The sequence below is a fragment of the Stigmatopora argus genome, chromosome 21 (assembly GCF_051989625.1).
Source record: "Stigmatopora argus isolate UIUO_Sarg chromosome 21, RoL_Sarg_1.0, whole genome shotgun sequence".
In the NCBI taxonomy this organism is placed as follows: Eukaryota; Metazoa; Chordata; class Actinopteri; order Syngnathiformes; family Syngnathidae; genus Stigmatopora; species Stigmatopora argus.
Window position 1 is genome coordinate 8,867,908 of NC_135407.1, and position 14,777 is coordinate 8,882,684.

The 14,777-nt window shown below is 36.4% G+C and overlaps 1 protein-coding gene across 1 annotated transcript; it reads left to right on the plus strand.

Moving 5' to 3' along the window:
• Positions 1–17: 17 nt before the first annotated feature.
• On the plus strand, positions 18–14,342 carry slc44a4 (solute carrier family 44 member 4). Its single transcript, XM_077591328.1, has 23 exons — positions 18–84; positions 726–846; positions 4,406–4,454; positions 4,572–4,645; positions 6,688–6,766; positions 6,876–6,975; positions 7,053–7,178; positions 7,271–7,331; positions 7,417–7,537; positions 8,363–8,446; positions 8,700–8,812; positions 8,885–9,004; positions 9,627–9,726; positions 9,807–9,899; positions 11,116–11,218; positions 11,346–11,605; positions 11,677–11,771; positions 11,858–11,961; positions 12,066–12,139; positions 12,674–12,744; positions 12,842–12,936; positions 13,777–13,861; positions 13,941–14,342. Exons 2-23 carry the CDS (start codon positions 807–809, stop codon positions 14,048–14,050), a joined length of 2,157 nt encoding a protein of 718 aa, XP_077447454.1. The 5' UTR covers positions 18–84; positions 726–806; the 3' UTR covers positions 14,051–14,342.
• Positions 14,343–14,777: the final 435 nt, after the last annotated feature.

A 14,777-nucleotide genomic window follows, 5' to 3' on the forward strand; every position in this document is an offset into this window, starting at 1 on the left:
TGGGCGTGTTTATTGCCAGCTGGCACAGTGCTATTTGAATTTTAGTTCATTTTGGCTAGCTGCGTCCTCCCGGATTGTCTTGTGGTGAGTGTCTAAACTAAGATATAATTGGTAGTGCTACGAAACATGTACAAATAAATTAAATCATAAAATAAAAAGCAGTTGGGTAAGTGTCAAGGGGTTATTGTTCTGCTTACATTACAGCCCGCATAACTAAGGCACCACAAACTTCTTTAAACCAATGATACGTGCTCAAAACGTTTTGAACGTGATGTCATGAATATACATATATATGTATTAAAGAAAAATATGAGTCACATAGTGTTATATAAACCTTCAGTATGGTAATAGTAAATATGCTTGCTTAGTGGTGGTAACAAGCTAACGGCAACGTCGTGCATACGAAGACGACGTCGCCATTGTCTCCATACGCTACACTATCCATTATACATCTAAAAACGACAAAATTCATACGAGAATTATAATTAAATAGCACTACTAGCTTTCCTTGTGGCCAGAATTACTACGAAATTAACGTAATCATGAGGCCTTTTCAAACAGTTTGCTTATTTTCCCGCCTCTATGACGAGGCGTGCGCACCTGTCTACTTCCTGTGCACGCCTTATTACAGGTGCTCGTGTGTCGTCACTGCTTACTAAGACATCCAAAGAAAAAGATTCCGTCGACTGGAGCCACTTTAAAAACGGTGTTGTGTTTTTGTTAAGAACATTTCGCAGTTACAACGCAGGGAAAACCAACCTCAGAGTGACAAGTCAAGGAAGAGGAGGTGGTGGTCGAGTTGGAAAATGAAAGAGGAAGAGCAGAAAAATCCGGACTCGCAGTACGGTGAGTTCACGTCACCGTTACCTGGGGAATATGTTGTTGTGCTTCATTTCAATGAAGTAAGGTATTCAATATAAACTCGAAGAATATATGACAATCTAAATCTTCTATATTCTAGGCTTGGATTTCAGTTCAATCTAATTGATAGTATATAAACTTGTGATATTGATGACTATAAAGTATTTTCTCAACACGGTAAAGAAGTCTTGGTTTCACGGGGAAATTTCCTTTACCATCTTTACTAAGAAATCACTTATACACTAGTTTCTGAACCAGTAAGACGAGTACCAGAACACGACAAATCCAGCAAGCTTCTGTTGGATTTTTTTGTGTATTCGGATACTGGTTTTGCTGGTTGAGAAACCAGGCGATGTTGGGTTTCTCAGCAGAAATGGCATCAATGCAGTCTTGCATCCAAGTCATTAATACAGCATTTGCAGACCTTAAATCGCGTGTCAAAGTGGCGGCCTGGGGGCCAAAGCTGGCCCGCCGCATCATTTTGTGTGGCCTGGGAAAGTAAATCATGAGTGCCGACTTTCTGTTTTTGGATCAAATTAAAATGAAGACTATAGATGTATATTAAATTTCCTGATTTTCCCCCTTTTAAATCAATAGTTGTAAATTTTTAATCATTTTTTCCTGTGTTTTTAGTTAAAAAAACATTTTGTAAAATCCAAAAATATATTTAAAAAAAGCTAAAATAAACATTGTTCTAGATCTATAAAAACTGAATATTCTGGTCTTTTAATCCAGTTCTTTTAATCTATTTATTAAAAAAATCTAAATATTATATCTAAAATGGTCCGGCCCACATGAAATTGAGTTGACGTTAACGGGGCCCACGAACCAACCCGAGTCTGACACCCCTGCCTTTAATGATCACATTTTATCTTGGAAAAGTATATTATTAGAAATGCACCAAAAAATCTGTGATAGAAAGTTTTTAGACAAAATGTGATTTAAATGGTATTTTCTTTGATTTATTTTTTTGCACTAAATGAACAGGGCTAAAAGACAATATGATAAATGAGTGATGGATTAATTTGATGAACTCCACTAACTCAGTATGACCAGTTGCTTCTTCTGGAATATTCTTATTACAATATGCAAACTAGGTCATTGTGTGCCTATGGTAACCTTTCCTCAAATCAGAATGTCTGAAACTCAAGACCACCTGTAATTTTCATAGTGTACATGGTTTCAGGATGAGGAAAATGTGAGGTATTTTCTAGGCTTCATAATTAAATAATCAATGGAAAGTTTAACTTGAAAAATATTTCTTGTTAACAATCAACACATTGTATATGATGTCACTGGATGGCTGTAATGGCTGTAAATGAACCTTCCATGTCATAGTATTCATCTCCCTAAAAAATAATGAAGAGCCTTGGGTTGATGAAAACATTCCTTGTTGACACATGTGGAAATACCAACGGTTTGTATGACTTTTTGATTTTATGCTTCTATTGATGGAGCCACAAGTGTATTGACAGAATGGGAGGTTTAACAAAGCTACAGTAAATAAACCCTCCCTAGAGATAAATATTGTTTGTATTCCATGTCGTCTTCATTATTTCAAATGTACCACTGTAAGGATCAAGGTTGTGAATATTGTTAAGCCTTCAATTGTTAAATTAGACATAATTGTGACAATTGTTTTCACAACTACTGTCTACCATAGTTCGTTGAGTTAAGATGGAAAAGTATTTTCAAGTATTTGTACACTGGTGTACCTTTTAAGAATGCCCATAGTATTATCATTTAAAACATTGCCTGTACTGAGAATTCAGACTATATGAGTAACAATGAACTCCTTTAAAGTGGCACTATAGGATTTCCATCTGAAAACCACCATGTGTTTGGGGAAAAATAATAATCTTTAAACAGTCATGTTTCCACGGGTTTGAATTGGATTGGATTGGATTACTTTATTCATCCCGTAGTCGGGAAATTTCATTGTGACAGTAGCAAGAAAAGGCATAGTTATAAGTTAGACAGTACAGTCGCAAAGGCCGCAGAACAACAAAGCAAAAGCACAAAGTACAAAGCAAATCAAAGTCAATGGGATCATTAAGAATCACCAAATCAAATCATTAAACAGTTTTAATATTCATTTTCTGTACTGGTTATCCTCACAAGGACAGTTTTAACAATCAAAATATAATATAATTCACTGTAATGCGAAAGAATTGGAACAAGTTTGTGTACATATACACTTTAAGATTTCACTATACTTAGCTTTTAAAACCAAAATGACGATTAAAATGCTGTTATATTATACTTTATTGTAGAAGAAACAAAGTGTCGGCTTGACAGACTCATTAAGCCCCGATAATTTAATAAAATATAGTGTAATAATTTACGACCTTTCATTAAGTAAAACCAAAACGTCATATTGTAGGGGGATGTGTGATGGGATAAGTATTACTGTGTGAAACATAGAAATATTGTAATCGCTGTAGTGTTTACTTTGTTGTTACTTTTAATCTGAAAACAGCAACTTCATAGCAGATTGATCATAAATGAATGTTAAAGTGGATAAAATCCCCCTTTTGACATTAATAACTTGATTGTTTCATTCATTTAGTCTTGGTCTTTTCATTAATAAGCCTGTACTGTACATTATCCAAACTAATATATTGTTTTTTTCTACCGAGGTTGCGACTATATCACGGAAGTGGCTGTAAATTGAGCCATTAGAAATCTGCAGATTACATTCCCTCATGACCCACAACACCCATTTTCTAGTTCAAGCAATAAAAACGTTATAAAAGTGAGGTGTCTTTAAATGAAGTCACAGTGAACCATTTTACAAGTCACCATTTACTGCAAACACAGCATTGTGAAATGTGACACTGCAAGATGCTGAGGAACAGGTTCCTTTGTAGGGGGCATTTTATTGTGCTTCTCGTCACCTTTTATTGTTGAGCAGTGTAAAATATTCCTTTTGGAATATATGGTCAATTTTATGTTCGCACAACACTGTAAAATGCAATCTGGGATGATGAAATTCCTGATATCAGATCAGAATTATTGTCTAGGCGTTCAAGTCTACTGACTTCTGACAGCATAATGTAAACAACACATGTACTGTAAATTTAAATGACATTCAAATAATCCTCAGTTGGTAGTCTCACTTTTGTGCATCTCCTTTGATTCTCATTCACCTATGTTGCATTGTTTTTTTTTTCAACCTATACTTTGTTCTGTGAGAAATAGGACATCTTCTTTCCATTGTTGTTACTGTAGTCATTCTTTTTGTTCCTGAAAACAAGTCTTTCTTTCCTGTATCACCACCACCCTGCTTTTAACTAAACAGTTTCTTATTCTGTTCTGGTACTGTAATTCATTAACTTAAAAAGGGCACTAAACTTAAATGTATATTATACACTTATACATGTACAAAACATACAATCACCAATGACACTAATTTCAAAGGTAGATATATTTTGGGCAAAGTGAAACCTAAAACCTAACAATCATCAACTGATAGTTGTCTGGATTGTGGTGTTTAATGTTTAGGGTCATAAAACATAATTTTTCTTCATTTTTTTTTATCTAGGTGAAGCTTACCAATATGATCCCACTTTTAATGGACCCATAAAGAAGAGGTGATTTATTTTCTTCTCTTACTGTATTTTTCACCACACTTTTTGTCAAGCAACTATTTCAGAATGAAGACAAATATGTGCAAAGTCCACACAGCTAATTTTCCTTCCTTCCCCCAGAGGTTGCACTGACATCATCTGCTGTGTGCTGTTTATGGCAGTCATCCTTGGCTACCTTGGAGTTGGGATTTTAGGTGAGCAGAACTGGATATTTCTAAACTTGACATCTGTAAGACATTAACGTAGAAATGACAAGGTCAGTTAATAGTTACATGTAAACACTAATCTAGATGAACCTACCCTTTCTTTTTTACTTGATTCCATTTTGGTTTTATTTGATAGATTTTTTACCTATTTTGTTTTCTGAGCTTGGCCCAACGAAATTGATAAACAGGTTACATACATTCCGATTTTTAAAACATTAATGAGCCTACACAATATGAGCATGTGTAGCATCAACGCCCGGTAGAGGCAGTATGGAGAAACTTTGTATGTAGACTTCTTGAAAATGCAGATAAGAAGCAAACAGTTATGAAAAAATAGGAGAAGCCAAGCCAGCTGTCTGTTAGGCATATAAAATGTATTTGCTAAATTGTCATTTTTTTATAGTGCTGAATGTCTGGGAAGTCACAAACACAGTTGCAAACACTCAACACTAGTGTTTGGCTATTGTTCCATTTCACAAAGGATAAATGAATTCATTTTATTGCATATCATCCAATAGCAGTTGTTTTCATTGCATGTTTTGAACTCCCATTTTTCTAATGTTATTTTTTTACACAGCTTTAAAGAATTCAGACGCTCGCTGAAATTAGAGTAATTACCCAATATTACAAACAGACAAAGTCAGTTATAGAAATATTAGAAGAAATTAATTAAAAATGCAAAGAATGTACAAAATTAACTGGCTCACAAACTAGGGACTCTTTAGAACAAGGGTGTCAAATTCGGGTTTGTTCGCGGGCCGCAATAACATCAACTCGATTTCATGTGGGCCGAACCATTTTAGATATAATATTTAGCTTTTTTTTAAAATTTGATTATAAGAACTGGATCAAAAATCCCTAAATATTCAGTTTTTTTATAGATATAAAACGGTTTATTTGAACTTTTTTTTCTTAGTAAGGGAAAACATCTAATCATCATTTGTTTTTCATTTCAAATGGAAACAATTTTTTTAAAATATATTCAATATTAAAGTGGAAAACCGAAAATATTTTTATCAATTTATTTTTAGATTTTACAAAATGCTTTTTGACCTAAAACACCAAAAGAAAAAAATGGATAAAAAAATTGCAAATAATTAAAAAGGGGAAAATCAGGAAATATAATTTACATCTATAATCTTCATTTGAATTTGATCCTAAAACAGAAAGTTGGCATCATGATTTACTTACTCGGGCCGTACAAAATTATGCGGCGGGCCAGATTTGGCCCCCAGGCCGCCACTTTGTGCACATGTGCTTTAGAAGTATACACAAAATAAAAATAATCTGCCCCTACAAGAATTCTGTAATAAAGACAACCTGGATTGTTAAAATCAAAACTTTCCTGTTAACTTTACTGTTTCTTCATCCAAATACACTTCTACTATTGTAGCAACCAAAAAGTAAAAACAAATACAAGAGCAGTACTGCTCTTTTTAAACCATGACCAACATAGTCATCAAACTCATTCTGACACGTCTCTTATCTTATATCAGTGCTTCTCAAATAGTGGGACACAGAGTGATGCCAGGGCGGATGCAAAGCGACACCTGGGAGATTGTGACTCAGAAAACATACTTTTTGCCAGACTACGATAGTGTCATTGAACATTCACTCGATGGATAGCAATGGCATGCTCACTGTCAGAGTTCGCTTAGGGAGTTATGCACAGTTATACTTAGAATTTTACTTTAAAAAATCTAACAAAATGTTCAATTATTGCCGTTCTTAATGTTTTATTGTTTTGTCTTTACTTAACTCCATGGCTTTGTGTTATATACAACTTAGGTCTTCTAAATTTGAGTTTTAGTAGTTGGCCTCAAATTTGACATACTAAATTAGTAGCAGTGTTACAACTTGTCCCACGTTCTTACCCACAATAATAAATAGCTGTATAATTTTTTACATTTACGTAAGCACTTCAAATATTTCTAAAATATAAAATGAGGAAAGGGCAAAGTGCATTTTTAGTTTATTGTTGTTAGGTTAAAGCCTTAATTTTTACCCCAACCCCACCCTCTTGCTATTAGCATGGCTTTATGGAGATCCCCGTCAAGTTCTCTATCCAAGAAACTCAACTGGATCGTTTTGTGGCATTGGACCAAATAAGTGAGTAATTTTTCATGTCATACATTGTAAAATAACGTATATCAATCTCATCAATGCAATGTAAACTGATATTTTTTCCTTTTGTTGCGTGTCTTATGTGTGGTTTCAGGGATCGATCATCATTGTTCTACTTTAACATTCTAAAATGTGCAAAAGGTTTTAATGTAATGGCACAAGCCCTCAATGGATATCAATGTCCAACCACACAGGTACAATAATTTGAATGTAGACTGTAACTTTTTTTCTGAGAAACTTGCCCTGATCTTGCTGATTTGCCTCTCTACAGACTTGCGTGGAAAAGTGCCCCACTGTTTTCTCGGCTGTGGGGCCGCTGGACTACGCTAAAAAACCTGCAGATGTCTTCAGTCAAAGCCTTTGTTCTCCATCCTTAGACTTATCAAACACTGACAAGGTAAATTTTGCGCCTGTTTAGGCAAAGTGATATTAGTACAACTTCATATCCTTTCTTTTTGCAAGGACTTGAATTTTATTTTATTTTTTCAGACTGTTAAAGAAATTGTGGATGAAGAGCTGTGTCCTTTCTTAATTATTCCCACCACCTCTGGTAAATGGAGATTATCTGTATGGCATCATGCTCTGTTTTGGTAATGGCAAAATGGCAGTCTCTTAAATTTCTTACCTCTTTGTAGTTCTAGGAAGATGTTTGCCTGATGTCAAGATGCTTGGGAATATACCTCCAGATTTTTCCAATATTCCAGGCTTGCCACCTTCTGTCAGTGACACGTCGAACGTAATCAAGAACGGCACTGGGTACAGTCAATGACTATCAGTGTATAGCAATATGCATGTTGCTTAATGAAGAAGAATAACTATTTTTCCATTTTTGAGTCTCACTTGACACTGCTAAATACCCAAATTAAGTGCACCCACTTCAATGATCCTGTTTTCTTTTCTCTTTAGCAAAAAGTGGGTGCTTTTGTACTGCTAAAATACCCAATTAAGTGCACCCACTTCAATGATCCTGTTTTCTTTTCTCTTTAGCAAAAAGTGGGTGCTTTTGTAAGTGTGTCGGTCCTTTGATTAGCATTTGGTTGTAGTTAGTCCTGATACTGTGCATGAGCCAGTACTGTTCCGTAATGTTGAAGACCATTTAAAGAGACAGACATCCTATCTGTGTGGAGTTTGCATGTTCTCCCCGGGCCTGCGTGGGTTTCCTTGGGTACTCCGGTTTCCTCCCACATTCCAAAAGCATGCATGGTAGGCTAATTGGACACTCTAAATTGCCCCTAGGCATGGGCGTGAGTGTGCATGGTGGTCCATATCCTTGTGCCCTGCGATTGGCTGGTAACCGATTCAGGGTGTCCCCTGCCTCTGGCCCGCAGTCAGCTGGGATAGGCTCCAGCACCTCCCGTGACCCTAATGAAGATAAAGCGGTTCAGAAAATGAGATGAGATGAGATGAATTATGATTTCCTGTGTCATTTAAAATCAGTGCCTTACATTATTATTAATAATCTTATTTTTCTTTCATTTTACCATTTTTCACTGCATCACTTTGAATATCATAGTGCATACATTCTTGCCACTATATGGACAACTGACTCAATTTTTTGTTTTTTTGTTTTGTTTTTTCTAGGGACATTTTGGACAGCTTTGGTGCCAGGGACATTGGCGTGAGGATCTTTGAGGATTTTGCAACCTCATGGCCCTGGATACTGCTGTTAGTTGATACTACACACTTCCACCTGTTAGCAAATGCAGAGAAAACAAAACGATTTTCAAATCACCTTTTTACTGTCTATAATTGTAATAAAATTGAAGTTATTGTTTATATAAAGCTACATTTTACTACGGATTGCATGGACGGATATCTTGTATTGTCATCTCCATTCCTTGATTTCCATTTTGTATTCGTTCAACATATTTTTGGTGTTAATTATTTACACTAAAAACATCACATTTTTCTCCAACAGTGGTTTGGTTATAGCCATGGTGCTCAGTCTTCTCTTCCTGCTGCTGCTCAAATTCACTGCCCGCATCATAGTGTGGGTCCTTATTGCAGGAGTCCTTGCCACCGGCGCATACGGTAGATATAAATTCAACTTTGCATTTATTGCCCGTGTTTATGTGTTTTTGAAGTTGTACAATATCTTTGCAGGGATTTGGCATTGCTATTGGGAGTACTCAAATTACAAAGATCTATCTGCTTCTATTTATGATACTGGATTCAATAACAACTTTGGATTTCTGGAAGTTCAAGAGACCTGGTTAGCCTTCTGTGAGTTTATGTTTGACTGCCTTAATCCTGCCAAAAAATACAATTAGACAGTGTTTCCCAACCACTTTATCGTGGCACACTGGTGTGTTGTGAGCGATGTTTAGTTCTGCCAATAGGGATTACCCACCAAGAAGTTCTACATTGTAATATTCCGAGAGAAAAATTGTAACATTACAAGATTAAAATAAAAATATAATGAATAATAAATCCATATTGTTGCATATCCTACAAGAATTCAATCGTAATATTACCAGATTATAGTTTTGTTGCTTATTTTTAATGTAACGTGAACCAGAAGTTGTTTGATTTCAATTCAATCAATCAAGTTGTTCGGGGTCCATGGATTTTAATTTTTAGTGACGTACGGTCGGTGGGAAAATTAGATATTGAAATACTTTTTCTTTGCTTCCTGTTCATAAAGCTTTGATGAGAATGACTATATTGTAAACATAGGTGACAGAGTTTTATGATTTTCAGCTGGGGGTGTGCCTTGAGATTTTTGCAATGCAAAATGTGTATCACATATCAAAAACAGTTGGGAAACACTGCAATACATGTTACCTGGCATCCGATACTCCATTTTTTTCCCCAGATTAAATTATCCATTTTTTTTCTTTCTCAGTAATCATCATTTCTATTGTGGAGGGAGTCTTGATCTTAGTCCTCATCTTCCTGCGCACCAGAATCCTCATTGCCATTGCGCTTATCCAAGAGTCTAGCAAGTAAGGTTTGCCGAGATTAAATGTAATAGTGGTCACATTGTCATCTTGTACCTTCATTAATTACATGAATTATTCCACAGGGCAATCGGTCTAATGATGAGTACCTTGTTTTATCCTCTGATCACATTTTTTTTCATCTTGGTTTGTGTGGCCTACTGGGGTAGCACTGCATTGTATCCTTTCTTGTGTCCATGTGCCAGTTTCTGCCCACTTTCAGGCCACAGCCCAAAATGGATATTTTTGCGTTTAACTAGCTCGATCAGGTAAGATTCATGACCGTTTGTAACAAGCCTACTCATATAATCTAATAAAAGCGGGTAATTTCTGGAATTGTGGAGAGCATTTAAAATCACATACAAAATACAAAAGAAACATGCAGTTTCTGATTGTACTTCTGAGACCAAGTATGAAAAAGCTATGACAAAAGAATGCTTGAAAATATATTTTTTTAAATACACAAAAAAATCAGGATTGTCCCCTAAAATTACATTTTTCTCTTGTCATCCCATGACCAAATGGAATCTTAAATAAGACGGCTAATTTTTAAATTGTCCCTATTGGAAGGTATTATATGTTTTATTGCTGTCTCCTATATATGTGTAGATACTTTATAAAAGGGGTGTCAGACTCGGGTTGGTTCGCGGGCCGCTTTAACGTCAACTTAATTTCACGTGGGCCGGACCATTTTAGATAGAATATTTAGATTTTTTTTATAAATTGATTAAAAGCCCTGAATATTCCATTTTTTTATAGATCTAAAACAATGTTTATTTTAGCTTTTTTAAATATATTTGTAGATTTTACAAAATGATTTTTGAACTAAAAATAGAAAAAAAATGGATTAAAAAATTACAATTATTGATTTAAAAGGGGGAAAATCAGGAAATTTAATATACATCTATACTCTTCATTTTAATTTGATCCTAAAACAGAAAGTCGCCACTCATGATTTTCTTTCCCGGGCCACACAAAATGATGCGGCGGGCCAGATTTGGCCCCCAGGCTGCCAATTTGACACATGTGCTTTATAATAAAGATAATTTCATTAATTAATTACAAAACACGAATGCAACCCTGTTGCTCAAACCCTTTTAGCATGATAAAAGAAGAAAGCAGTAAATCAAATGATTCGCTTTATTTTTACATGACCAGACAGCTTCAAAAAAAGGTTGAGCAAATTGATGATTTTTTTATAAAATAGTTAGCCTTAATTAATTTTCTCATAACTCCTGGAAGGTTTTTCTTGAAGAAACAGTATGTAGCAGAAAACTTGAGTGAAGTCTTATTTTTCAAAAATATTGGAAGTCCAAATGTCCTGACCTTTATAGACCACTGTTAAAATATGAATCAGCACATTAAATATATTGTTCCTTAGCCGAAACAATCCAGGTATTTAGCGACCTCGGGAGGTTCCGTCTACAAAGTGGTGGCTCTCAACGCCACTACAGTTGAGTGTCAACGTATCAACGGCACTCTAGACTGTGACCCTCAGGTGAATGGATTGCATGGAAGCCTACAGTGCATGATACATTTTACTGCTGCTCCACAGTCAAGCAGAGTCCGCTTGTGTCATAATCTACAGTATGGAATACTCAAATACGCTCTGTTTTCCTTTTTAGACCTTTAATGCATCAGATTACCCAACCTGCCCCTCTACCGCTTGCCTTTTTGTCAAATACAATGAAGATGGGCTCTTCCAGAGGAACCTATTCAACCTCCAGATCTACAATGCATTTGCTTTTCTCTGGATTGTTAACTTTGTCATTGCTCTGGGTCAGTGCACATTAGCAGGTGCCTTTGCCTCCTACTACTGGGCTTTCAACAAACCCGATGACATCCCTGTGTTGCCCCTATTTGATTCTTTTGTGCGCACAACAAGGTAGGTTGACGTCTGTGCTCCATGATTTGTATATAATTCACTGAACCAGTGTATTAATTATCTAATTTCAGGTACCACATCGGTTCTTTGGCGTTTGGGTCCTTGATCATTACCCTCGTACAGGTTGTGAGGGCCCTCCTGGAGTACATTGACCACAAAACCAAAGGCATGGCCATTCATTTTATAAGTTACTGTTATATGTTTTAAATGCAGTACAGTTAATGTAGAAAAAACCTGTGTTTTTGTATTCAGGTGCACAAAACCGGTTTGCACGTTTTCTCTTGTGCTGCCTGAAATGCTGCTTCTGGTGCCTCGAGAAGTTCATGAAGTTTCTCAATAGAAATGCATACATCATGGTAAGCTCAACTGGTAAAAGTAAAAATGTCATCCTCACATAGTAAATTATGAATTTATTTCTTCATATTCACTTGATGTTTGTATAATGTGTGATTTTCCAAAGATTGCTGTTTATGGGAAGAACTTCTGTACCTCAGCAAAGAAGGCTTTCTTTCTGATCATGAGAAATATTATAAGGTTTGTGCTTTTTTCTGCCAACCTCGGACTTTTAAAAGAGATGAGTAGGTGAGGGCATTTATGGATGTGGTATGAAAAAAGTGGTTAACGAACGTATAAAATATTTACCGCATTTTCACGACTATAAGGCGCACCCTCAATGAATGACACATTTAAAATTGTTTTCCATATATAAAGCACACTGGATTATAAGGTGCCCTGTCTGTTTTGGAGAAAATTTAAGACTTAAGTGCGCCTTATAGTCGTGAAAATACGGTAGATTAAATAATCCGTTCTAGTTTTTTTCTGCTTACCCACGTTCCATAAGTCTGTATGTCGTTTTTGTAATGAGAAATGGAAGAGGTGATTAAATTATGGTGTAATGTGGTCAAAATGCACTGAGGTCAGAAAAGGGACTAAGGGATAACTTGTAATATGTAGTTAGTTTATGAATTATTTGGAAAAAAAAACTGCTAAACTAATGGTGCAGGCAAATGCTACAGCACTCAGCAGCATGTACAACATCTGTAAGGTGTACCTTTTTATGACTGGCAGAACTGTAATATTGGATAAAGTGGCCGACCTGTTGCTGTTCTTTGGGAAGCTTCTTGTAATAGGTGGAGTAGGTACGTATCGTACCTTTTGAAGCCTTTAAGGTTTCAATTTCCAAGCAAAATGCAGCTACGATGAGGAAAAATCAGCGAGAGATTTTTTTTCTTGCAGGTGTTTTGTCCTTTTTCTTCTTCTCCGGGCGCATACCGCTACCACACAGCAGGGCACAGTCGAACAGCCTCAACTACTATTGGATGCCAATCATTGTGAGTATGAGTAAACTTCCTCATTGCACAGGTAGATTTTTATATGGCCCGCAGTGTCACGCCATTATAGCACTATTTGTACTAGTACTTGGAAATAGCTTGTGTTGTAGTTTATAAAATAAGAATTAGCTGAACTTAGCTTTAAGGTGCCAAAACTAAAATGGGCATGTTGCAATAAGGAAACGAGCGGTGTGATAAACCACCACTAACCACTATCATATGGAGCATAATTAAAGCAGTTAATGAAAAAGAATTAATGATGGGTGGTGAATACACTTAGCAGCTACTACTACATTGGGTAAAAATTGGCCACTAACATAATAAAGGTCCAATTCATTTGAGCTGGGATAGTTGGGTGTGAATGCTCATATTAAAGTGCTAATTGTCTTGACATCCAATTAATTTTAGCGAATGACCAAAAATGCTCCAATTGAGTTTGATGCATGCACTATAGAGGTCTAAACCTATTTTTTCTTGTCTCCTGAAAAAAAAATAGGGTAGTAGTAATGGGTTAAATCAGTTTTGGTGAGAAAAATTGGGGATTTTATTTTTAGTCTACATTGCCCAGTCGTAAAAGACAATGAACGCATTACTTTCAACACAAGACCACTGCAACGCATACTAGGAATTCCACTTTCAATTAATTTAATGGTAAATCTCTCACTCCATTTCCACTCTCCATTTGAATTCAAAACAATAGAAATACCAGTGTTTCACAAAACAGTTTAAGACATAACCAGGAAAGATCATGTTGTGCCAGGGTGCCAATAAAGTTAGAACAGCCTCTACATCTGCCTAACTACACAAACAAAAGTGTATTTCTCCAAATAATCATTCTAGACAGTGGTGTTTGGCAGCTACCTCATAGCTCAAGGATTCTTCAGTGTGTACAGCATGTGTGTGGACACACTCTTCCTCTGCTTCCGTGAGTACACAACGACAACGCTTCTATGCTTAAATATATTTAACACTTGTTACATTAATTAAATTAACAAACTTCACAGTGGAGGACTTGGAGCGCAATGACGGCTCTCTGGAGAAGCCGTATTACATGTCCTCAAGCCTGATGAAAATCTTGAATAAATCTAACAAAAAACCTCCAAAACGCAAGTAACGGCTCCCCACTGGTTCGTCCTGTTTTTCACATTTACCAAAAACAAAATGCTGATTTTGCACGTTGGATTTATTTTTCAAAGCTTAAACATGTTTCATGCATATATTGATGATAGCAAGGACTCAGCCTGTTAATGTGAGTTTTGTTGATTGACTGCACCTTTTGTACACAAGTTGGCTCCAAAAATGTTGAAAGAGTACCTCTAAACCAATGTTCAAATATATTTTAGATAGTTTTATAAATACTTTGTTAACAGAATATTGTTCATTTATAATAAAAATGTTTGATATTAGGAATGTGTTCAAAATTGCGTCCTCTCAAACTCATCTCATTTTCTGAATCGCTTTATCCTCACTAGGGTCGCGTGGGGTGTTGTAGCCTATCCCAGCTGACTTCCGGCCAGAGGCAGGGAATACCCTGAATTGGTGGCCAGCCAATCACAGGGCACAGGGAGACAAACAACCATTCACACTCACACTCATACCTAGGGGCAATTCAGTGTCCAATCAGCCTACCATGCATGTCTTGGTGTGGGAGGAAACCGGAGTATCCGGAGAAAACCCACGCAGACCCGGGGAGAACATGCAAACTCCACAAGGGTGGACTATCCACTCAGCACCAGGCCGCCATCCTCTAGACCACGTGTGTCAAAGTGGCGGCCCGGGGGCCAAATCTGGCCCGCCGCATCATTTTGTGTGGCCCGGGAAAGTAAATCATGAGTGCCGAC